This window comes from Aquarana catesbeiana, linkage group LG06 (genome assembly GCF_042186555.1).
Source record: "Aquarana catesbeiana isolate 2022-GZ linkage group LG06, ASM4218655v1, whole genome shotgun sequence".
NCBI lineage: Eukaryota > Metazoa > Chordata > Amphibia > Anura > Ranidae > Aquarana > Aquarana catesbeiana.
The window spans coordinates 229,445,068-229,471,326 of record NC_133329.1 but is presented as its reverse complement, the minus strand read 5'-3'; the positions used below and the strand labels follow the sequence as shown (position 1 = coordinate 229,471,326).

At 40.9% G+C, this 26,259-nt stretch overlaps 1 protein-coding gene across 6 annotated transcripts in view; it reads left to right on the top strand.

Annotated features, from left to right (window-relative positions):
* KATNIP (katanin interacting protein) overlaps positions 1 to 26,259 on the top strand; it is a 310,890-nt gene that overhangs the window by 131,564 nt on the left and 153,067 nt on the right. For all 6 annotated transcript variants that reach the window (XM_073633024.1, XM_073633020.1, XM_073633023.1 and 3 more), the window contains 2 exons: positions 6,930 to 7,075; positions 22,471 to 22,544. In XM_073633024.1, the coding sequence (XP_073489125.1) occupies positions 6,930 to 7,075; positions 22,471 to 22,544 (220 nt within the window). The remainder of the gene's footprint in view (positions 1 to 6,929; positions 7,076 to 22,470; positions 22,545 to 26,259) is intronic.

The following is a 26,259-nucleotide window of genomic DNA, read 5'->3' as shown; positions in this document are numbered from 1 at the left end:
AGAGGAACTCACCATAGCATAATTCCAATGAGACATCATTTATTAAATAATAAAGGTTACACTTACAACGTGTAGAATAAAAAAATAGCAAAATAGCCAGCCGGCTGTGCATAGACGCCCGTTCGCTTAGACACCTGTACGCGATGACGTCAGCTCCACCCGACGTACGTTTCGTCAAATAATGACGTAGTCTGGGGCACGTCATTACCCGGGGTAATGACGTGCACGGGTGCCCCAGGCTACATCATTATTTGATGAAACGTACGTCGGGAGGAGCTGACGTCATCGTGTACAGGTGTCTAAGCGCATGGGTGTTTTTGCACAGCAGGCCGGCTATTTTGCTATTTTTTATCCTTCTTGTTGTAAGTGTAATCTTTATTACTTAATAAATGATGTCTCATTGGAATTATGTTATGGTGAGTTCCTCTCTTTTGGGTTATATCTGCCAATTTTGCCGGAACTTTCCTGGCCGGGGGATTCGTACTGTTTGGCTGGCTATATCCTTCAGATCATTTTGAGGTATCATTTTCTACCCTGGGACAAAGACCCTGACTGGAGGCACCGGTTTCCAATCTGGGATAAAGGCCCTGACTGGAGGCACCGGTTTCCAATCTGGGATAAATGCCCTGACTGGGTTATTGGTCGCAAGCCTACTCTGCTTGCCATATGGTAAGCGTGCATTTTATGCGGTGTTCACACTCAGGCTGTGGTGGTGGAATTGTCACAGTTATTCATCTTGTATGTTCACTCGTTTAAGGATTTATACTAAATTCACAGTGGAAGAGTTCTACCTCATATTATAGACATTTTATATCTATTCCTTTAATTGATTAATTTCATTTTGGATTTACATCTTGGACTCTTACCTCCTATATTCACTAATTTTTTTGGATGGTATTTTATTTACTGATATTGGTTAATATTGTATATCAGTTTACAGGTTTTTGGGGTTTTTTTGTTCATTATTGTGCCATGCTTTGCTGTTCATTATTGTGCCATGCTTGTGCTGCACTGGGGGATTATTTTTGTTCTGAGCCAGGGTTAGTTGTTACGCTGTGCTGGGTGTTATGGCTGGCCCTGACATTTACTGGGGATTATCTGACCCTTATTCTTGCTGGGGAGCTATTGCTGACCCTGACACTTGCTGGGGATTATTATTGCTAGTCCCATTTGGGCTTGTTTTACTCAATCAATTCTATGTGCCCCAAGGCCCTATTTTGTTTATATAAAGGGAAAAGACTGTGAAGAAACATCCACTTTTCAGTCACGCTTACCTTTGACGACTTTTGGCCATGCCACGGGAACACGGTGCCACTTTTGGCCACGGGATCGCGGTTCACTGAGGGCGCCACATGAGCTCCCCTACTTTCTCCCAGCACCCCCCAAAAAAATTGTCTAGAGCCGCCCCTGCCCTCTACTAAGTCTGGCTGCATCCATTTTAACTGTTGGCAGCTTGAAGCTGTTACCTGTTCACTTCCTGGATTTACACAGACACAGAGGCACACCTCCAGCTCTGCAGCCCTGCAGCTCTCATTGGCCCTCTTAAGACCCACCCCCCTCTCTTTCTGGCAAACTCTCAGGAGAGTGAGAGAGAGAGAGCTGTGCATAATGTCATAAGCCTAGGCTAATGACCAGAGAAGAAACAGGAAGTGGGCTGTATAAGGTATTTACTGACAGAAGAAAATGTTTTACTATCCAAAGTTAAAGCAACAAGGGCAGAAGATTTAATAGATGGAAAGTTAAAAAAATGACTGCAGGTCCACTTTAATATAAAAGAAAAGGGTAATGGTGATGGTGCCAGGATTTCGAGGGCAAACTTGAACAAAAAAAGTATCAAACCATAAACAACATGCAGATCTAAAAATCCTAAATAAAGTTCATGTGAAAAAAGAAACAGAGTGGCAACTCCGGTTTACATTATTGGAGTTGCCACCATCCCTCTTGGAACGACAATATTTCAAAGGGACAATTTTGTCACAAATTTTGCACAAAATAAAATAACTACTGTATATAGAACAGAGTCAAGTTCTGGTAAGTAGGTGCATCTGCATGGGTGGGTTCAAAGGGAAATATTGAAAGAGCAGAATGAATTGTAGATGCAGGCATAAAGGAAATAAATGCAGATGGGTATCTATGGAATTATTCTAAGGTATTTATGGAGACTTATGTACACATCATTTTATAGAAACCGGATGGAACTATTGAGAATTGAAACTTTAAAGAAGAACTCCAGCTTTTCCTCACCAAAACAGATGCATTGTGCATGTAAATGAATTACAACCCCGCAGCAGGTTTCTGTGCCTGTTATGTCACTCCTCCTCCTGGCTGAATTTCAGAGTTCTCTGACTTCCTGCTTCCTTCCCTTGCCAGTCCTGATACTATATCTCCCATGATTCTTTTAGCATCTGTAGCTGCAGGACGGGCTATGGGAGTCACATATACCAGTTATGGGAGTTGATGTGGATAGGTCCTAGGTTTACTGTGGTTGTTTTTGGTCTTTCATGTGGGTGGGGAAAGTTGTAAATGTTGAGTAAGGGGCACAGCCCTGAAACGCGCCATTGCCATGGATACAGCCTGACACTGTACATGTTGGGGAGCAGCTCCTACAATGGGTCGGTCCAACCGCTTTCCTATTGGCTCCCACAATTGCTGTGGGTTGGCCGTGTATCACAGGTGGCCCTCCCTCCATCCCATCATTGTCGGCTCTGCTGCTCCTTGGCTATTGGCATAACAGCAGGCAGCACTCACATTTCTCTCTGCCCCAGGATCGGTTCTCTGTGAGACTGAGCAGCGTGACCATCCCACCTTTTGACATTCCGTCTCAGGCATCAGTACTACGGAGGTGTCCGGTTACCCTCCTCCCCGAGGGCGGCATTCTAATTCTCTTTGATTGTTCCACCAGCCAGATAGCTCTGATTTTCTTTCAAATTGATTTTATTAAAGCAGAAAAGTGCATAGTACATAACAGATTTTGCACAGGTCAAGTTATGGAAGGCTTAACCAAATATAAAATATAGGTATAAAGTCATAATACTTTTCGTTAGAATAACACTGTACTATCAAATATGGTACTTGTTATTCTAACGTGCAGTAAGTACAAATCCCAATATGTAGTATCAAATTATATAAGAAAAGAAAAAAGGAAACAAAACATAACAAACGGACAAACTAACACCACAAAACCGTAATATACCCTTGAGTTTGGCCACCAAGGTAGTGTACTGAATTCTGTATTCTGAAACTAGGTTAGATGGAAATGGGTCGCTCCAGCCCAGCAGTTCCATGCAGATTTATGGGCTGCTATTTTACCCAAGGTAAATGTAAAAAATGTTTTCATAGTAACAAGCTGCATTAACCCTATTTAGTACTTCAGTTAAATTGGGAGCATTATTCTGTTTCCAATATGTTAGTCTAGCACAGTGGTTCTCAACTCCTGTCCCCAGGACCCACTAACAGGCCAGGTTTTCAAGATAACTGAAATACTTCGCAGATTATATAATTTGCTGCTCAGTGATTGCAGTATTATAGTCTGCATCTCCCCAAGGTAATACTTAAATTCTGGCCTGTTAGTGGGTCCTGAGGACCGGAGTTGAGAAGCACTGGTCTAGCAGCTATTAATATGTGGGAAACTACTACCCGGAACTGCACAGGGATTCGATCTATTGACAGGTTCAACAGCGCTAAGTGGAGATTGTGAGTTAAAGAAGCCAGTGATTCTGTATATTAGGGAGAACACACCATTCCAGAAGCTCTGCAAGCTTCTACAATCCCATGGGATGTTAAATAAGTTACCCACATCACACTGACGCCAGCAAGAGTGGTATGAGTTCGGGAATTTGTACTCTGGCAAATACTCCGATGTTTGAGATGATACCTGGGCAGTCAGGGGTGATGGTTGGGGGAGTTACAAGCTCCGATCTCCCTGAATAGATTTCAATAAAGCAGCTGACAGCCGCTTCTCCTCCTCCTCCCTCCCGTGACTTTCAACTGCTTTATTGAACTCTATACAGGGGGGATCGGTATTTGTAACTCCCCCCACCGAAGACCCCTGATTGTCCCCATATCCTCCCAATATATCCATATTTGGTGGGATATCAGACCCCCGATATCCCACCAAAGTCCCCCAACAGGGCTGATAAAAAAAACTTAAAAAATAAAGAATTGTAATAAATATTTTAAAAGGTTAAATTGTAAAAATAATAAAACATAAAAAACACACTGACACTCCCCCCCCCCCCCCCCCCAAAAAAAAAGAAAGTATTGTAAAAAAAAAATAAATCAAATATTTAATTGTAAAACAACAAAAATAAAAAACTACTGATACAGTTCATGCGTCATTAGTGCCACTGTCACATGACATTAGAAAAAAGTATCGGTAATCGGTATCCGCGAGTACTTGAAAAAAAGTATCGGTACTTGTACTCGGGCTTAAAGTGGTATTGGTGCAACCCTATTGGCTATGACATCACGTGGTACATTCTCTGATAAGTATGCAGTAAGTGACCACTAATTCACGCTTAGGAGTTTCAGGCAGGAGATCAGAGATTAGTTGCTGGTTGTATTTGCAAAGCTCTGCAGCTCTGATGAATTGCAGCTGCCCCTGGGTTGAGAACCTCATGGTGAGCCGTTAGCCAGGGATGACTGAGACTTACTGCTTCCGGCGCCCTTTTGGATCGCCAGAGCCCCGGCCGACCCAAAGAATCTGTCAATTTGTAGGGCCCAGGTCCCCGTCCCCCCCCATACTGTGCTGGGAGTGTTTGCCGACTTGTAGAGGGTGATGGGTGGCTGGTTTGTTGCCCTGCATCGCTGGATATCGCTATGGGAATGTGTGTGCTCCGAGAGCTCTCTCCACACGCGGACATCTACTCCGGCTGCTGACTCCGCCCCCCCCCAATTACCCTGATTTCCCTTCACCTCCCTGGCCAAGTCTTGACTGAGGGATCGATCCATACAGGTCTGTCTCATCCTACACCTTACAGCTGGCTGTTTGTCTTGGACAGTTTGTTTTTGTTTTAGTAGTTTTATTTTTGTTCCTGGATAGTTGCTGCTTTCTAATAAATATCTGTTTACAGACTATGAAGTTTCCACTCTATTAGTTCACACTTGGAACCTGAACTGAGCCACTATTATACAGATGGCCTTTTGGCTCTCCAACAGGGGCCAAGAACATTGTGCAATCAAGCCCATCAATCTATTGTATAATCTATGGGCCTGGTACAAGTCTTTTCAAGGAACCTACATACAATTTGCCCCCTATAGGCCAATAGAGATCAGATTTATTTATTTATTGCTCTGTATATTTGAGTGTGTTGTAAATGTGTCATTCCTGACTTGCAGCATGCCAAAGAATAATGGCTTACCGCAAGACTACAGATGAAGGGCTATGGGAGGTTATTTTGAAGGTGTTCCCTTCATATGTAAATGAATCACTTCACAGAGAGCAGGGCTCTGAGGGTTGGGACGCTCACTGTTCACACTGGTCGGTATATTTAACTGGGTGGGAATAAATTCTAATTCTAATCCATTCAATCCTTTCAGGCAGCAGCACAGCTAGCTTTCAGAACAGGCTGTGTATGAAGGTGCTTCCTTCTTGAATAATGCTGTGATCTGTGAGGTGGGACTTGGAAGGTCTGGACTCTTCCTGTAGTTGTGACTGGGAGGGATTAGATGCTAATTAGGATGTATTCCATCCCACCCACCATCACAGCTGTGAAGCAAGTTTCATCATTTCCAGAATCTGAGTGCAGATTCTAGCTGCTGCAAGAAGTGGCTATGGAAGCGACAGGGTCTATCATCAGGATATACAGTGTCACTTGACACAAAGTCACAACTAAACCCAGAATATCAGGGGATCTGCAGGCAACAAAGCAACGTGGTACAGAGGTTTGAACTATGACTATAGACTGACCATTCCATTCAGTTCTAATGAAAAGAAAGTTGGAATTCAGCTTTTAAGCATATATGTATTTTTTTTCTAGTTAAAGCGGTATTATTAATTTTCTTTTTTTAGGCTTGCTTTCTTTTATTTTCACCTGGTGATCTGTCCAGTAAGTATGTTGTTTAAAAGAACAAACTCTCTTGCAGATGTAGCAGTTACAGGGTTGAGGCAAACGATTTATGACAGGGGTGCTTAGAATGATCAGCTTTTACTTATTTCAATAAAACCTTTATCCTAAGGGGGGGGTTGCTGTAACTGCTTATAACGTGTGCGTTGAAGTAATCTTCAGTTTGTTAATGTATCTAAATCTGCTAGTACATCAAACTCTACCCTCCTCCCAGGCTGACAGTGCTGCTGTCCAAAGGTGCCCCCTGTGCTCCTTCATCCACAGTGATGGCACTCTAAAACAAGCGGTGTGTTACTGGCCAGGTCCCCAGGTAAATACAGAGGGGAAAAAAAAAAAAAAAAGAAAACAAATGCAGCCACATCTAATGATTGGTAAGCTGGAATAATATAAAATTTTGGTTTGGGATTTATTACTGCTTTAAGCCTTAAACACAGGCTCCTTACAAAGTATGTAGGGATTTCATCCCTGACATTTCTATAGTTCATAAGTCCACCCCAGTCCCTTTTTATATGTGGTCTGCGGATCTAAGAACCTCTTCTTATAGAGCAAGGTGTTTCCAAAAATACCTACTATATCTTCCATAATTGTGAAGCCAATTCAGGGCCAAAGCACACTGCTCATCAAGGATGTCTGCATCACTCTGGTACAGTCAAAGGTTATATTGCCATTTCCCTTGTCTAAAGCCATACTAAAACTATTGTGAGCAGAAAAATATTATGAAACACTAGATATGTCACAAAACAAATGACATGGCCAAATAAAAACTACCACTCAAATGAGCATTGCTTATATATATCTAAAATGAAAATAAAAAAAATGTGTATTTCAATTGTACTCTTATAAAAAAATGTTGCTTTGTTTTAGATCCAGGAAGTCGACAAGCAAGACCACTATCTGCATCCAAGAAAAACATTTCAAATAACCAAGATCCTGACCATTCAGCGTATCAAGTTATAAATGCAATGCGACAGGAAAATGAAGCAGTTGAAAGAGCAAACAGCAGACAGACAGTAAGCCATCCATTAGCTGTAAAAATCAACACTTTAACATAAAACAATTGAGCTGAAGGGTAAAATCCAAAAATTAGCAGCTTGCACACCATTAGATACAAAAATGGTAAAACCATATAAACTAAACTAAAATGCAGTGCGTGTAAAATGAAATGTATGTATATGTATGCATGTATATCTATTATAAAATGTCCACACAAACAAAAGAACTCTACCATGCAGAGATTTATTTGAAGATTATCTCTCCTAGAAGACCTCACAGCAATGTGGAAAACTCCTCCAGGTGAAAAAAAACACACTCCTTGCTCCCACACCAGTGCCCAAATCTGAGGCTTTCTGGAACATTATGACTCTCAAAATAAGAGGTCATATAGCGCTTGAAAATGATTAGTTCAAATCCTGGATATATGATGTTGCACGATCGTACGATTATCGGATCATTGGTACAGAGCTTTCGAGAGCCAATCACGACAGCTCATCCAATATTATTCGATTGGCAAGCACGAAAATTTTCCTCATACGATACCAGAGTTGTCATCCGAAAATACAATACAAATACACTACAACACATGACATCACTGCCGTTTTTTTTTTTTTTTTTTTTTTTCTGACGAGAATTTTCGTGTCTTTAGTAACCTATTTAATTTCTACTTGCGACTAGAAAGCGAATAAAGTCGGATGATCTGTCGTCCGATTTTTGGATCGGGTGTACGGGGCATAAGGCTGTCAGCAGATCCGCCTCTATAAACTTGGCAGTGCCAAAAAATGCCTAAAAATAGAGCGCAACTGAGCATGTGCAGAGCAGAATGAGACAGTGTATTACTGGATTTTAAACAGTAGGCCCCTTATTTTTAATGTTTTACATGGCTATACCTGCAAAAGGGGCCAGCCTAAGGTGATCTAGCAAGTGATTTTCTGACTAGAGTTCCACTTTATGTCCTGGTATGGGACCGAGAATTTGGAGGCTGAAAGATTTTGCGTGTGAGAGAGCCTTTACTCTGTCTATGGAGACTGTGGTCTTTAAGGGGTTAAACCGCCTGCAAGAGAGGGCGGAACCAGCAGGTGTCTGAAGTACTAAGACGCTGCTACTAAGCTCTTGTGACATTTCTAGACCCCTGAAGCAGGTGGACATGTTAAATCTTGAGATGGGACAAGCTTGTGACTTCAGTGAGCTAATTTTGTGTACCAGAAATGTGGACTATTTTGTTTAATTTTTCTAGGCTAATATAAAGCTGTTTTAATTTACCTTTTTGGAAAATAAAGACTGTTGCTTTTACCAACACAACTGGCTGGTGATAAAAGAGATCTGTCAGTCAGTAGAACAGTGGATGGTGTGTGGACAGTGTCTGTAGGGCAGTGAACGGTGTCAGTCGTTTTTTTATTTTTTAATCCAATGCTTTTTTTTTTTTTGTGCAGGTATGCAACATATATTGCTGTTACATATTCACATGGCCACGTCATTCATTCACACAGCTCTGCGTGCGAATAAACTACAAGCCCTTTTCGGCTTGTAGTTTTCAGTGAACTACCACAGCACTGTGGAGTACACAGGCACACAGAGACACTCTGCAGGAGACCTGCAGGGCACCAACGATCTTCTGATCACTGGCGCAATGCTTTGCAGGCTCAAAAAAAAAACACAAATAATAATTACACATTTTTTTTTTTTTACCTGCAAAAATGTGTATTTTATAGTTTTTTTTTAGAAAAGTGAACTTATGCTTTAATGACCTCCTTGCACCAATTTCAAGCACAAGGGGGGTTGTACCAGTTCTTTCAGAATAACATTTCAAGTTATCTATTCAAATATATTCCTAGTCTCAAAACCAAGTGGGGGTATCTGCCCATTATTGGACTTAAAGAGGTAGTGAAGTCGTTTAAAAAATAAAAATGTCTCCCTGCAAGTTAATGGCATAATGTTCTAGTATGGATCGAGTACTAGCACATTATGAAAGGCTTACCTGTAAAACAGATCCCTCCAGTGGTACGCTGTTACAGCTGACAAGGCTTCCATCTTACCCTGGTCTTTCCTCCGGGTTCGCAGGCTCTGGCTGTTTGAATGGGCAAGCTGTGATGATGTCACTTCTGCGCACAGGCATCACGGCCGCAGCACAACGCTCTGAATGGACGGCATTGTGGAAAGTGCCATACATTCAGAGTGCAGGGTGCATGCAATGGTGATGTCACTGGCTGCTACAGATGTAAATATCACCTAATTGGGGCACGTTTAGGAGATGAGTCTTATTTATAGGCTTACCTGTATGTAAAACTGAAAACATGGACTTTACTACCATGTTAAACTCTCTAAACAGGTTTCTTTGTGTACCAAAATTCCAGTTGGAATAAACGAGATGTGTAATTTCTTCTCTTAGACAAGAAGATTTCTGGCCTCAGTAGATGTTCAAGATGCCGATCTGAACGTGCTCATCTTCCCCCTCTAACAACACCACTTTCTGCATTTTGCTGTGGGAAAAAAAGCAACTACAATTCAGGATCCCCTTTGCAGCCCAAGTGTTCACAAAAGTGCTTGCCCCACTTCTGGCTTTTCTGCGAGCCCAGAGCATTCATGTAACAGCTTACCAGGGCGACTTTATATACAGAAGTCAAAATTCCTCATCGACATCCTAGAACTGTGAGCCATCAGATTTTCTTTACAACCCTGGCCCTCCCTTCTGAAAGGCCATCTAGTCTGGGTGCAGGTGAACAATGTTACAGCAGTGGACTACACAAATCATCAAGGGGGGGGGGGGGGGGGGCGACAGAAGTTAAGCTGCCCCAGGAGAAACAAGTCTGCTACTCTCCTAGGTAGAAACTTACATGCCTGCTCTGCCATCTCTGCCATCCACATCCCTGGAGAGGACAATTTGCATAGGGAGTGGTCTTCGCACCCCGAGATCTTTCAAAATCTCTGTCAAGGGTCAGGAAAACTGTATGTGGACATCCTGGCCTCCAGGTTCAACAACAAGCTGAACATGTTTGTACCCAAGACCAGGGATCCTGATTCTCATTGCATCATATTGGCCCAGCAGAACATGGTACACAGACATACTTAGACTTCTGACGGACAAGCCTTGGCCTTTTACAAACAGATCAGACTTGCTGGTCCAAGGCCCTCTATTTCATCATACTTCTCAGTCACTAGCTTCACCGACATGGCTGTTGAAACCCAGGTCCTAAAGGATAGGGGTATTTCTGACTTCCCACCTTACTCAGAGTAAGAAAATTCAACTCCTGCAAGATTTAGCATCACACATGGAAGGCTTACTTTGGTAGTGCAAAGACAGATGGCTGAATCCAAGGAATACCCACTTGTACAACTCCAATTCTAAAAAAGTTGGGACGCTGAGTAAAATCTACATAAGAACAGAATGCAATGATTTTCAAATCTCATAACCTATATTTTATTCACAATAGAAAATAGAAAACATATCAAATGTTTAAACTTTGGAAATGTACCATTTTAAGAAAAAATAAGATAACTTTGAGATTGATGGTAGCAACACGTCTCAAAAAAGTTGGGACAGGGCCATGTTTGCCACGGTGTAGCATCCCCTCTTCTTTTACAAAACTTTGTAATCGTTTGGGAACTGAGGAGAATAGTTGCTGGGGTTTTGGGAGAGGAATGTTGTTCCATTCTTGCCTGATCTAGGATTCTATCTGCTCAACAGTCCTGGGTCTTCTTTGTTTAGTTTCAAGATGTGCCAAATATTTTTAATTGGTAAAAGGTCTGGACTGCAGGCAGGCCAGTTAAGCCTCTGGACTTTTTTTACTATGAAGCCATGCTTTTATCATAGATGCAGTATGCGGTTTATCTTTATCATTATGCTAAAATATGTAAGGCCTTCCCTGAAAAAGACGTCATCTGGATAGGAGCATACAATTTACTGCTCTTGAAACTGGATATATCATTCAGCATTGATGGTGCCTTTCCAGATGTGCAAGCTGCCCATTCCATACAAACTAATGAAACCCTATACCATCAGATATGCAGGCTTTTGAACTGAGCACTATTAACAAGCTGGAAGGTCACTCTCCTTTTTAGTTTGGAGGATGCAGTACCCATGGTTGCCAATACGAATGCAGTACCATCTGAGGGCCCGAAGATCACGGGCATCCAGTATTGCGTTTTGGCTTTGTTCCTTGCGCACCAAAATTTCCTTAGATTATCAAAATATTGTGATATTATGTACTGTAGAAGATAATATATTTAAATTCTTTGCAATTTTACATTGAGTAACAATAATCTGAAACTTTTTGACAATTTTTAGACGCAGCTTTTCACAGATTGGTGAACATCTACCCATCTTTACTTCTGAGACACTGATTCCCTTAGATGCGCTTTTTATATCTAGTCATGTTACCGACCTGTTGCAAAATGTTCTTCCAGCTCTTTCTTGTTAGTACCCCTAATTTCCCAGCTTTTTGTTGCCTTGACCCAACTTTTTGAGACATGTTGCTGCCATTAATTTCAAAATTACCTTATTTTTTTTTAAAATGTACAATTTCTCAGTTTAAACATTTTAATATCCTTTCCTATTTTCTCTTGTGAATAAAATAAGGATTTGCAGATCATTGCATTCTGTTTTTTATGTGGATGTCACACAGCGTCCCAACTTTTTGAAAATGGGGTTGTATATTGACCATTCTTCAATCTTGTCCTGACTAGTATCTGTGCTGAATACTCCCAAGGCACAAGTTTCTGACGGAAGTTGCTTATATAAATGCCCCAATTTGGCCTCCTATGCCACCTTGGGATCTAAGCCTGGTGTTCTATGTACTTCAGAGACCCCCTCTTCGAACTGATTACAACCATTCCTTTAGAAGACCTAACATGTAAGGTTGCCTTTCAGGTGGTTATTACATCTGTTATGTGCACTTTTAAGCCTTTTCTTGTTGGTTCCTGACCGCCTCACGTGTATGTGTGTGTGTGTGTGTGTGTGTATGTGTATATATATATATATATATATATATATATATATGTATGTGTATGTGTACATATATATATATATATATATACTGTATATATATATATATATATATATATGTATATATATATAATATATATATGTGTGTGTGTGTGTATATGTATATATATATAGATAGATAGATAGATAGATATATATATATATATATATATATATATATATATATATATATATATATATATATATATATATATATATATATATATATATATATATATATTATATATTATATATTATATACACAGAGAGAGAGAGAGAGATATAAATGAAATCTCAAACACTACCCAACGCCGTTTCACATTTCGTCAGCCTATGTCTGATGTCTAATGATCTAGTAAGATTTACCATAGCTCCTAGAGGACCCTTTTTGGCACCCAGAAGAAAGCGTGTATAGACCAACATTTGGCACTTAGTACTCTGAAGGGACACATTTCTGCCTTGTCCATCCTATTGCAGAAACCTTTGGCTTTCCACTCTCTGCTAAAAACTTTTACACAAGGAATTGCTCATGAAATCCCCCCCAGCTCCGACCTTCTGTGTCTATATAGGATGTGAAACTGGTGTTTCATAAACCTCCATTTGAAACATGTTCAGGAAATCCCATTGGCGGATCAGTCAGGTAAGAAGGCCTTTTTGGTGGTCATTACCCCTATCAGGTTTGTTCCCGAGTTGGCAGCTCTTTCTTGCAAAGAACCTTTTCTTATCTTACATAGGGCCAAATTGGTCCAGAGAACCAGGCCCTCATGGTGCTCCATGACCGTGGGTCCCGCGGACTCGATGTCTGCCGGGGGCCCCCGATCGTGTCACGGAGTGGCAGAACGGGGAGATGCCTGTGTAAACAAGGCATTTCCCTGTTCTGCCTAGCAACATGACAGCGATCTACTGCTCCCTGTCATTGGGAGCAATGATCTCTGTCATGTTCTAGTGAGGCAACCCCCCGCCCACAGTTAGAAAACCTCCCTAGGACACACTTAACCCCTTGATCGTCCCCTAGTGTTTAACCCCTTCCCTGTCAGTGTCATTTACACAGTAATCGGTGCATTTTTATAGCACTGATTGCTGTATAAATGACAATGGTCCCAAAATAGTGTCAAAAGTGTCCGATGTGTCCGCCATAATGTCGCAGTCACGATAAAAATCGCAGATCGCCGCCATTACTAATAAAAAAAAATAAAAATGCCATAAATCTATCCCCTATTTTGTAGACGCTTTAACTTTTGCGCAAACCAATCAATATACACTTAATGCGATTTCTTTTTTTTTTTTTTTACCAAAAATATGTAGAAGAATACATATCGGCCTAAACTGAGAAAGAAATTAGTTTATATATTTTTTGGGGATATTTATTATAGCAAAAATTAAAAAATATTCCTTTTTTTTTTTTTTTTTTTTTCAAAATTGTCGCTCTTTTTTTGTTTATAGCGCAAAAAATTAAATCCGCAGAGGTGATCAAATACCACCAAAAGAAAGCTCTATTTGTGGGAAAAAAAGGACGTCAATTTTGTTTGGGTGCAACGTCGCACGACTGCGCATTTGTCAGTTAAAGTGAGGCAGTGAAGGGTTAGTGTGTGGGTGTGGTGCTGTCCTAATTTATAGAAATACTTGGTAAATTGTGTGTAGCCAAATCCCATATGTAAAGTCGCATAAACCAAAATTGCAAATAAAAAATTCAACGAAAATAAAACCAAACATAAAACAGCAAAGTGACCCCCTTTGGAGTGTGTAGGTGTAACGTTGTCCTAGTGGAGAAAAAAGTGGAGAAAATGAAAAAAAATGGAAACAATGGAAGAAATCGCATAAAAGACTGCTGCCTCCTCAAATGTGATTTCCACCAAGGTGGAAAAAACAGAAGGTAAGTGAAGGGTTAGTGTGTGGGTGTGGCGCAGTCCTAATTCATAGAAATACTTGGTAAATCGTGTGTAGCCAAATCCCATATGTAAAGTCGCATATAAAGTATAAACCAAAATTGCAAATAAAAGATTCAACGAAAATAAACCAAACATAAGACAGCAAAGTGACCCCCTTTGGAGTGTGTAGGTGTAACGTTGTCCTAGTTTAAAAAATACTTTGTAAATCGTGTGTAGCCAGATCCCACATGTAAAATCGCATGTAAATTATAAACAAAATCGCATATAGCAAATATAACGGCTAGGTTGGCCCCCTTTGAATTGGGGGAGGGGGAAGGGGAACAGGGGATGAAATAAAAAAATGACTTTAGCCAAAGCTATTCCATCTGCGTAAAAACCCCATATAGTGATTGACAAACATAACATTGCTGAATAATTATTATTATTTATTATTATACAGGATTTATATAGCCCCGACAGTTTACGCAGCGCTTTACAACAACATTAGGGCAGACAGTACAAGTACAATACAATTCAATACAGGAGGAATCAGAGGGCCCTGCTCGTTAGAGCTTACAATCTAGGAGGGAGGGTCAAGTTATACAAAAGGGTAATAGCTGTGGGGGATGAGCTAATGGAGAAAATAATGCAGTTGTTAGATGGAGGCAGGATAGGCTTCTCTGAAGAGGAAAGTCTTCAGGGATCGCCTAAAAGTGGATAAATTTGGAGACAGTCTGACAGATTGGGGTAGGGAATTCCAGAGGATGGGTGAGGCTCGGGAGAAGTCCTGGAGGCGGATATGGGAGGAGGTGATGAGGGAGCTAGAGAGCAGGAGATCTTGGGAGGAACGGAGATGGCGTTTAGGTTGGTATTTTGAGACTAGGTTAGTGATGTAGCTGGGGGCACAGTTGTGGATGGCTTTGTAACTTATTGTTAGTATTTTGAATTTAATTCGTTGGGCGAGTGGTAGCCAATGGAGGGATTGGCAGAGAGGGGTAGCAGACACTGATCGGTTTGTAAGGTGGATGAGTCTGGCAGCAGCATTCATGATGGACTGAAGGGGGGATAGTCTATTTAAAGGTAAGCCAATGAGGAGTGAGTTGCAGTAGTCAAGGCGAGAGATAACCAGGGAGTGAATCAGGAGCTTTGTAGTTTCACTGGTTAGAAAGGGACGTAGTTTAGAGATGTTGCGGAGGTTGAGGCGGCAAGCTTTGGAAAGTGATTGGATGTGGGGCTGAAAGGAGAGTTCAGAATCTAGGATAACACCTAGCACCCTGACATGTTGGGACGGGTGGATGGTTTTGCCATTGCTCTTCACAGAGAAGTCAGGGGAAGAGGCACGTGGGGGAGGAAATATTATAAGCTCGGTTTTGGACAAGTTGAGTTTGAGGAAGTGGTGTGACATCCATACAGATATGTCGGTTAGTAAGTTAGTGATGCGTGAGGAGACTGATGGAGTGAGTTGAGGGGTGGAGAGATAGATTTGTGTGTCATCAGCATAGAAATGATATTGAAAGCCATGAGAGGCTATCAGCTGACCCAGGGAAGAGGTGTAGATTGAAAATAAAAGAGGTCCAAGAACAGAACCTTGGGGGACCCCGACAGAGAAGGGAAGAGGAGTGGAGGAAGTAGAATTGTAAGTGACACTGAAGGTGCGTTGGGATAGGTAGGATGAGAGCCACTGAAGAGCACAGTCACGGAGACCGATGGAGTGAAGTTTTTTGAGGAGGAGGGGGTGGTCAACCATGTCAAAGGCAGCTGAAAGATCCAGAAGTAGGAGTACAGAATAGTGTCCGTTGGTTTTTGCAGTTAGTAGGTCATTTGTGAGTTTTAAAAGAGCAGTTTCTGTGGAGTGTTGAGGGCGAAATCCAGATTGAAGGGGATCAAGAAGGTTGTTTTTAATGAGGTGGTCACTCAGTTGGTTGTAAACCAGGCGTTCAAGGAGTTTAGAGGAAAAGGGGAGCAAGGAGATAGGGCGTAGGTTGTTAAGATTGGTAGGGTCCAAGGATGGTTTTTTGAGTATGGGAGTGACCAGTGCATGTTTTAGAGCATCATAATTACATAGGTTAAATCGTGACTAGTGCTCAGTGCAGTTTAAGTGAAAAACTTGACATCTTTGTAAAACAAGGCAGGTATTTGTATTGATCTTGGTGACCAGATGCTCGTGTCTTGTGATCATGCGGACACTCACCAGCTTCTTTAACCCCTGCGGGGGTAATGCGCAGTCACAGTGTATGCCACTGTGCGGCAATCCACAGGCTGTTTCTGGGTCACGGTGACGTTTTAGGCATAAGAGAAGAAAGAAGAGATTCCATAGCGTAAAACCATAAAACACTCTTTATTGAACGCAGATGACAGAATGGTACTCACATTTAAGCAGTTTATAATAGGCAACCAAATGTCATCAAAACAGGAGAGCGTCAGATTTAAGTTGGTGATCCTCTGGGAGATGATGCAAAAGCGTCAGAATAGGCCACGCCCTACGCGTTTCGTCATAGGGACGTCAACTGGAGTGTGCCCCCTTTGCGTCACCTCCCCTCCTTTTATACTGTGCGATGTGCTGCATGCCTGCACACCGGAAACCTCCGGCGGCCATTTTCCCTTAGGTTTTTGCGTGGCCATCTTGCATGTGGCTATTGCAGACCGGAGCCATGTGTATAAACCTTTAGTGGAATATCCCTAGTGTTTTAAAAACAGGAAATAAACCAAAGGGAAATCCGTGGCCATTTTGTGAGAGATTTTGCAGACCGAAGCCCAATAGAGCAATTGATAGGTATATGCTATTTTGCAGGCCGAAGTCCGTGGCCATTTTCTTGTAGGTTCTGCAAGATCTATGTAGGTTATATGCCTGAGTCCGCGGCCATTTTCTTGTAGAATGTGCGGGGTATATTTGGATTATACGGTGACCCCGTACGAAAAAACTTCTCCGTTCGAGTATGTGTCACTCTGAGCCACAGACTTACTCTATCAAGATGGAAAATAAACCCGTAAAGAATCATCATAGGCAGAGGCAGTATTAATTATTCGCACAGTATAATTAAATATACCTGACGAATTATACATAGAAATATAAAATATAAAATTTAAAATACATATACACAGAAATGTTTAATATTTATTGCTCCAAAGTACTAAAAATAAATTGCATATCACTATGTACATGCAATATTATAAAATAAAAAGTTAACTAAATATGAAAAAAAAATTTTATGAAAATTTAATAATAAAATTAAAATAAAAATAAAAATTATAAAAAGGGGGGTAAAATAAGAAGGGTGGGAAGGAGACCGAGGGAAGATGGTGTTTGTGTCATCATGGAGCCTAAAATTAATGTCATACGTCAGGAACCTTTTTTATTTTTCACGTCAAAAAAGATTAAGCTAACTAGTAGTGGTAGTTTACTGGTAGTACTAATAGTTAGTGAGAAAGCAATTTAGGTCGACATCTATATTCATTCCTGATGGTTGTAGTGTGTCTAGCTGGAAAATCCATCTAGTTTCGTTTTGCGACACTTTAATTTTCTTGTTGTCGCCCCTCCAGTGCCCTTTGATTTTATCAATAGCATAAAAAACAAGGCCTGAGGGGTCCCTGTTGTGGTGGTCTCTAAAGTGTCTGGATACACTGTGCTTTTTAAACCCATTTTTTATATTTATAATGTGTTCTCTGATCCTTATGTGCAATTTTCTAGTTGTACGCCCCACGTACTGTTTCCGACATGGGCATTCTAATACATAAGTGACGTGTGTATTATTGCACGTGATCAGGTCCCTGATGGTATATTCATTTCCATTAGATGTTGACCTAAATTTAGTTGTCTTTTTACTTGTTTTCTTACTTACTCTACATGGTAAACATTTACCACATTTGTAAAAGCCTCTAAGGTTCTTCCCTATTTTAATTTGTTTTGGGGGGTCAAGGGCATTGTGCACTAGTTTGTTCCTAAGGGTTGGGGCCTTCCTGTAAATAAAAATAGGTTTGTTTGGTAATATTGGTTTAAGAATCTGATCTGATTGGAGAATTGGCCAATATTTTTTAATGATTGATTCCATAGTTTTATATTGCCTGTTGTATCCTGTCAGGAAAGCAAAGCCTATATTTCTATTCTTTTCTTGTTTACGTGAATTTTGTGTTCCTTCTATCAGCCCGTTTCTATCCATACTTTTCACTTTTTGTTTCAATAATAATAGGTCCCTTCTTTTATATCCTTTATCCGTGAAGCTGTTGATTAAGACGTCTGCTTGTTCCTCAAAATCAATGATGCTACTGCAATTTCTGCGTATTCGCATCAATTGCCCCTTTGGGATGTTACCTATCCACTTCGGGTGATGGCAGCTACTTGTTGGTATGTAGCCGTTTCTGTCTGTATTCTTGAAGAACGTTTTTGTATTAAGCTGCCCGTTTTCTTTGTATATCTGGAGGTCGAGGTAACTTATGTCTTGTTTACTCCAGTTACCAGAGAAAGTTAAACCGTAGATGTTATGGTTAATTTCTTCGAGAAATACTTGTAGTTCTTCTTCTGTGCCTCCCCATACTACAACGATGTCATCTATATATCGTCTATATAGCTTCATATTTGGCCTATTGGTACTATAGATTTGTTCTTCTTCCCATTTGTTAAGGAGCAGGTTGGCTACACTGGGGGCATACTTAGCCCCCATGGCCACTCCCTTCTCTTGCGTGTAGAAGTCTCCCTTATGCCAGAAGTAGTTATGGCTCATGGCTAACTTTAAACCTTCTAATATGTATTTTATTTGTTCTTCTTTCATGTTGGTTTGTTGGTGTAATGCCCATTCTGCTCCGCTGAGGCCATCTAATTGTATGATGTTAGTGTATAGGGAGTTGATGTCAATAGTCACAAGTATGTCTTCCTCCTTTTATGTTGACATTTTTTAACTCCTTAATCAGCTGTTTACTGTCTTTCAGGTAGGATTTCCCTCCGGTTACCAATGGTTGCAAATAGCTGTTCAAATATGCCCCCAGTCTAGAGAATAGGCCATCTTATTATGGGTCTACCTGGGGGGTTAAATTGGTTCTTGTGGATTTTTGGGACATAATATATTACGGGGGTCTTGGCTGCTTCAGGTAATAGAAATTTTGCTTCTTTTTTATTCAGGATTCCTTTTTTCTCTCCTTTCTGTATATAAGCTTTGAGCTTCTTATATTCTGCCTTCGGGTTGCCCCTTAGCTTTTTGTATGTGTTAGGAATAGCTAGCGGTTTCTCCATTTCTGATTCATAATCCTTTTTGTTTAGGATAACAAGTCCACCGCCCTTGTCCGCCGGACGTATGACGATATTTTTCTTCTTTTCTATTTCTTTGATGGTCTTCCAGATTTTTGCTTTTACCTTCTTTGGTTTTAGCTTTCTTATATCTTGTTCCACCATCTTTTTAAAAGTTGTAAGTCTTTCATTCTGTTGAGTATTGGGATTGAATACGGAGTTGTTCTTCAACTGCGAGTGCTTATAAATTGGGGCTTCTTTTTCCGTGAGTGATTTATTTTCTCCTTTCATTGCAAAAAATTTCCTTATGTTTAATTTTCTAATGAATTTTTGCAGGTCGATGTATGCTTCAAAAGGGTCCAGGCATTTTTCTGGAGCATACTTAAGTCCCAGGTCAAGTGCCTATATGTATTTTAAATTTTATATTTTATATTTCTATGTATAATTCGTCAGGTATATTTAATTATACTGTGCAAATAATTAATACTGCCTCTGCCTATGATGATTCTTTACAGGTTTATTTTCCATCTTGATAGAGTAAATCTGTGGCTCAGAGTGACACATACTCGAACGGAGAAGTTTTTTTCGTACGGGGTCACCGTATAATCCAAATATACCCCGCACATTCTACAAGAAAATGGCCGCGGACTCAGGCATATAACCTACATAGATCTTGCAGAACCTACAAGAAAATGGCCACGGACTTCGGCCTGCATATACCTATCAAGTGCTCTATTGGGCTTCGGTCTGCAAAATCTCTCACAAAATGGCCACGGATTTCCCTTTGGTTTATTTCCTGTTTTTACAACACTAGGGATATTCCACTAAAGGTTTATACACATGGCTCCGGTCTGCAATAGCCACATGCAAGATGGCCACGCAAAAACCTAAGGGAAAATGGCCGCCGGAGGTTTCCGGTGTGCAGGCATGCAGCACATCGCACAGTATAAAAGGAGGGGAGGTGACGCAAAGGGGGCACGCTCCAGTTGACGTCCCTATGACGAAATGCGTAGGGCGTGGCCTATTCTGACGCTTTTGCATCATCTCCCAGAGGATCACCAACTTAAATCTGACGCTCTCCTGTTTTGATGACATTTGGTTTCCTATTATAAACTGCTTAAATGTGAGTACCATTATGTCATCTGCGTTCAATAAAGAGTGTTTTATGGTTTTACGCTATGGAATCTCCTCTTTCTTCTCTTATGCCTAAAACGTCACCGTGACCCAGAAACAGCCTGTGGATTGCCGCACAGTGGCATACACTGTGACTGCGCATTACCCCCCCAGGGGTTAAAGAAGCTGGACACGAGCACCTGGTCACCAAGATCAATACAAATACCTGCCTTGTTTTACAAAGATGTCAAGTTTTTCACTTAAACTGCACTGAGCACTAGTCACGATTTAACCTATGTAATTATTCAGCGATGTTATGTTTGTCAATCACTATATGGTGTTTTTACACGGATGGAATAGCTTTGGCTAAAGTCATTTTTTGATTTCATCCCCTGTTCCCCTTCCCCCTCCCCCAATTCAAAGTGGGCCAACCTAGCCGTTGTATTTGCTATATGCGATTTTGTTTATAATTTACATGCGATTTTACATGTGGGATCTGGCTACACACGATTTACAAAGTATTTTTTAAACTAGGACAACATTACACCTACACACTCCAAAGGGGGTCACTTTGCTGTCTTATGTTTGGTTTTATTTTCGTTGAATTTTTTATTTGCAATTTTGGTTTATACTTTATATGCGACTTTACATATGGGATTTGGCTGCACACGATTTACCAAGTATTTCTGTGAATTAGGACTGCGCCACACCCACACACTAACCCTTCACTTACCTTCTGTTTTTTCCACCTTGGTGGAAATCACATTTGAGGAGGCAGCAGTCCTTTATGTGATTTCTTCCATTGTTTCCATTTTTTTTCATTTTCTCCACTTTTTTCTCCACTAGGACAACGTTACACCTACACACTCCAAAGGGGGTCACTTTGCTGTTTTATGTTTGGTTTTATTTTCGTTGAATTTTTTATTTGCAATTTTGGTTTATGCGACTTTACATATGGGATTTGGCTACACACAATTTACCAAGTATTTCTATAAATTAGGACAGCGCCACACCCACACACTAACCCTTCACTTACCTTCTGTTTTTTCCACCTAGGTGAAAATCACATCTGTGGAGGCAGCAGTCCTTTATGCGATTTCTTCCATTGTTTCCATTTTCTCCACTTTTTTAATTTTCTGTTCCGTTGCGCGGATACACCACTCATATTTCACTACTAAAGTGACGCAGTGCCGCATCACAAAAAGTGCTCTGGTCAGGAAGGGGGTAAATCCTTCCGGGCTGAAGTGGTTAAAGAACACAACATACAGGGATATGGGAAATGATTATCGACACTGACACACGTACACCTACACAGGTTGAACTTGGATGGATTATTGTCTTTATTCAACCTTGCCTATTATGTAACTATGTATTTTTGGTACATTTGGGTATATTCTTTTTACTAGTATAATAGCTTGCTTTTCTGCTGCTTGCTAAAATATTTACAGCATGCTATCAAGCCTTTTGATCACATTTTAATTAAATGAAACATTTTTCTTTTTTTATTTTAGAATGTATTGTTTTCTGCAATTTGTTTGGGGCTGTGTTGCAGCTTGGATGCAAATAATGTTTAGCAGAAATTTCCAGAGATTGATTTTTACCCAGCTCCAGGCTTAATTTTTTTTTTGTTTTGGAATAATAAAAGAACCTCTGTCAGGTTTTCAATGCTGTAACACCTGTCAAACAGGTTGTAGAGCGATTTTTCACTAAACAATTCACTTCTGTTCCACACATCACATAGACATAGAGAGTAATTTACAGGAAACATCACCCAACTGAGAAATTGGGAGATGTTAACACCGCAATTAACAACCTGTTTACACTGAATGCAGCTTTGAAATCTCGCTACTTCAGCGCAATTTCAAAGCAGCTGGTCAGTACGATTTCATTTGCGCCCTGCCGACATGTGTGTGACTTCATGCACAGATGTCTAAACAAATCGCACTTGAAATCGCCAATAATAGCGCAGGAACCTTTTTCAAATCGCTGCAAGTCGGAGTCGCACCAATTTGAACGGTTCCATGGGCACAAGTAAACTGTCAAATCACATGACAAGTCGCACGGGTGTGAACACGGATTCTCATTCATCCACCTTTGGAGTTAGGCTTTAAATGCAGAAAATGTTAACCTGCTCTACGTGTAATGCTGTGCCCCAGTTTCTATGCATTATTATTATCTTCAGCATTATTACTTTTTTCGCCTAATGTATGTTGCTTTTGTGTTTTTAACCAGTTCTGTGACAGAGAAAAAAAGAATGAAGATGTAGTTTCACCAGCTGTTGAAAGAATTGGCCCTCTAAGTTCAAGGTAGAACTTGTATTTTAATTTGATTATTATTTTTCAAACATGTTTTTCTTTTTGTTAAGGAAAGTGTGTCTGTCAGATAAATAATAGTTGACCATAAACATAATGATTCTTTTATAATTACCACTATTTGGGATTCTGGCTAAGCCTCACTTAGACCAGGACAAATTGTGGTTTACTTACTAAAGGTGGAGAGTGCAAAATCAGGCTCACTTCTGCATAGAAACTATCGGCTTCTGAAAGGTGATGTAGGTTGTCTAGGGATATTTTTAGACCCTCGATAAGTCTGCATAAGGTGTACCTTACAATCCCCACAGGCCTGTGAGATTAGCCCATTGAGACAATGATAAAAAAAAGAATGACAAAGTCTCGCCGAGCAAATCTAATCTTTATTCTTTGGTGTGAATATTTAAAGGGGGCTTTCAGAAACTACCATCCCTTGACCGTGTCATACAAATTATCCAATCAAATACAGAAACATTTCATGACAAAAGTGAAACCAAACGCACGCACCATTTCTGGGAAATCACGTGCTTTACAAGAAATGGAAAGTAAGGAAAGATAAGAAGAATAATGAACAGTACATGCAGCTGTCTGTAAAATATAGTACAGGATAAAAATCAAAATGGAAGTTGATTATTGTAAAATGGATGTGGTTAAGCTAAATATCCCTTCAATCCCCTCTTAGATCATATAAGAAAATCTCTACATTCTATCTAGTGTTCTAGTACTTCTTTGGGATTGTGGCATAGATTGTCTGATGATTCTTCATGTATGCCATGTAGGATAGAACCTTATCATCAGGAGATTAAATGCGTGCAATTATGCAAATACAACACTTAAAGCAGAGGTAAAGAATCAGAGCAAGGATAAATATCATAGTAGTCGGGCACCTTGGCACTTGTGTTAGAGATCCAAGTACAGCATTCGTAGTCCTCAGTCATTTCACATAAACCCGTGAGAGCTGCACTCATGCTTTTTATAGCTAACTCATGTAGTTCTAGCTGTTTTCTAATTGCCCTAGTTTCTATGTTTAACATAGCAATGTCATCTAAATTCCTCTCCATTATCTCATCCAATATACTTGAATAATTGTTCAACCTTTTCATCATGTTTATACCCCATCCTATCCAAGAAGGAAACCATGCCCAGGCAATATCTTGTTTATAGAACAATTCCCTTTTGTTGCGGTGTTTGAGGGGGTATCTGGGGTGTATACTGGCCTCTAGATTCGCACATGGAGATGTTAAATATTGACCTACTACAAATGGAGGAGTTAGTCTGTGTCTCATTCCCTAAATTAAAACACCAATCAGGGGAATGACTTTTACCTGCTATTGGAAAGGTAACAGTGTTATTTATGTACAGAGTGGATATGTTAGTTAAGAAGACAGGAGGAGTCTCGTTGAGGAAGGAGGACATATTTAAAGGTACAGCCAAAAGAGAATTCGGGCAGTGCTAGGATGTAATTTGCTACATATCCAACATTCTTCATGCGCTGATTTTTTTTTAGCATAAGCATACTTAAATTTTAGCAAAAGCATCTTATCCGTAAAACCATCTCCAATCTTTCTCTTTGTTCTAGCTTGTGTCACTGTAATGTTCTCGTGTGTGTGTTCCCACAGATACTTTTAATTGCACCCAAATCTTCAGGGTGGTAGATACAGTTAGTGATGATCCAGGTGGGCAGGAACACTATCAGGGAGATCCGATTTAGGAGGCAAAATGCCTTGCCAGAAGTCTGTGGTGAAATAAGCAAGGTCATCTTCTCTGGCCGGAGCTGCTTTCCCAGGAACTACTCCTTCATCTGCTTGGACTTCTGCTTGAGGGCCTCCTTTATCCAAGGTCTCCTTCCTGCTCCTGGGGCTTTGGGCAACCTTTTTTACTTGACTGGCATGGATCCAGGACTGGCAGTTTTCCACTAGCATGGCTGTTCTGGTCACTGCAACCACTGTGGTAGGAGGTCCAAAGGGATACTCTTGCTTCTTATTTCTGTTCAGCTGTTGGACCACCACAGTGTCTCCCACCTTGAAAGGGTGAGTAGCTTCCTGTGAAAAAAAAGGAGAGGTGCGAGCAACATTTCTTTCGACTGTATCCAATGTTTCAACCAGTTTTCTTACATATTCTTCCTGTGTTAAGTCTAAATCTCCCTTTTCCACCATTAAAGGTGCTCTGGCCCATGGGGCGGGGAAAGGTCTACCCATCAAAACTTCAGAAGGTGAATACCCTGTTGTTATGGAAGGGGTCATTCTTATTTCTGCCAGGACTGCTGGGAGGTCCTTTTTACAGTTGGCAAAGGTTCCTCCTGTGGCCTTTCTTATCTTGTCTTTTATTGTTCTGTTCATTCTTTCTACTATCCCTGAGCTTTGAGGGTGGTAGGGAATGTGGAATTTCCATTCTATCTTGAGAGTTTTTACCAAGCCCTGGCAGACCCTGGCCATGAAAGCTGGACCATTGTCTGAGTTTATCTGAAGTGGGCATCCCCATCGAGGAATGATTTCCTGAGTGAGGATCCTCATTCCTGTTTGTGCATCTTCTTTTGTGTGGTCACAAAAAGTTCGACCCATCTTGAGAATATAAAACTCTCTACTCAGAAGATCAGCAGATCAGCCGTGACCTGTATACCTGCGTGGCCTATTCTGTGGTACTGTGAGATGAAGAGTGATGCACTTGCTGCTGGTATTCATGTTTTCCCCTCTTTGCAGAGAAGTCCAGTTTTTTGGATCTTTCTGCACACCCTTTTTATCCCAGTCCCTTAACTCATAATTTGAGGCATAATCCTGGAGATCTGCGAGTGACTGTTCAAATGGGGATAGGTCAGGTATCAGCATAGCCATTTGGATGTCTGTTGTCTGTGAGATAGCAGCTTGTTTAGCAGCAAGGTCAGCCAGAGCATTTCCCCTGGCTATCTCTGTCTGTTGGCCTGTATGTGCTCTGCAATGTACTATAGCCAGTGTTTTAGGTAGCTGGATAGTTTTTAGCAGTAACATTACCAAAGAAGAATGTGAAATGTTCTTTCCATCTGCTGCCACGAAGCCACGCCTACTTCATATCACACCGAAGTCGTGTACCACGCCGTATCCATACTTCGAGTCAGTGTAAATGTTTACATCCTGACCTTCAAAGAGCTGGCATGCTCTAGTGAGTGCAATTAATTCAGCAGCCTGTGCTGATTGATATGGGATAGGCTTGGCCTCAAGTATAACATCTGGAAGCTGCACAACTGCATACCCTGCATGGTATGTGTGATCATTTGGCCTAGAGCAAGAACTATCCACAAAAACATTCTGTGTTACTGGTAGTGCTGTGGAAGATAAATCAGACCTGGGTGATGTGTCTTGGTGAATGAGGTTTATGCAATCATGTTGTGGCACAACCTCATCCTGTTCTCCTTTTAATCCTAAAAGGGCGTTTAAAATTGGTGCTGGGCCTGCAGTGGGAGAAGCATATTTGATGTGCAATTTTGGATTGGACAGCAAAATCACCTCATATCTGCTCAACCTCTGAGCAGACGTGTGCTGTGTATGTACATTTTTCAACAGGATTGACACATTGTGGGTGATGTGAAGAGTGGTGTCATGTCCCAGAGTGAAAGAAGTGGCCATCTCAACCACCATTGCACAGGACGCTAAAGTTCTGAAACACGTGGGCATGCCCTGAACCTGCACCGGGACCATCTTTGAGAGAAAAAAAAAAACTACAGGGAGCAGTCTCCCAC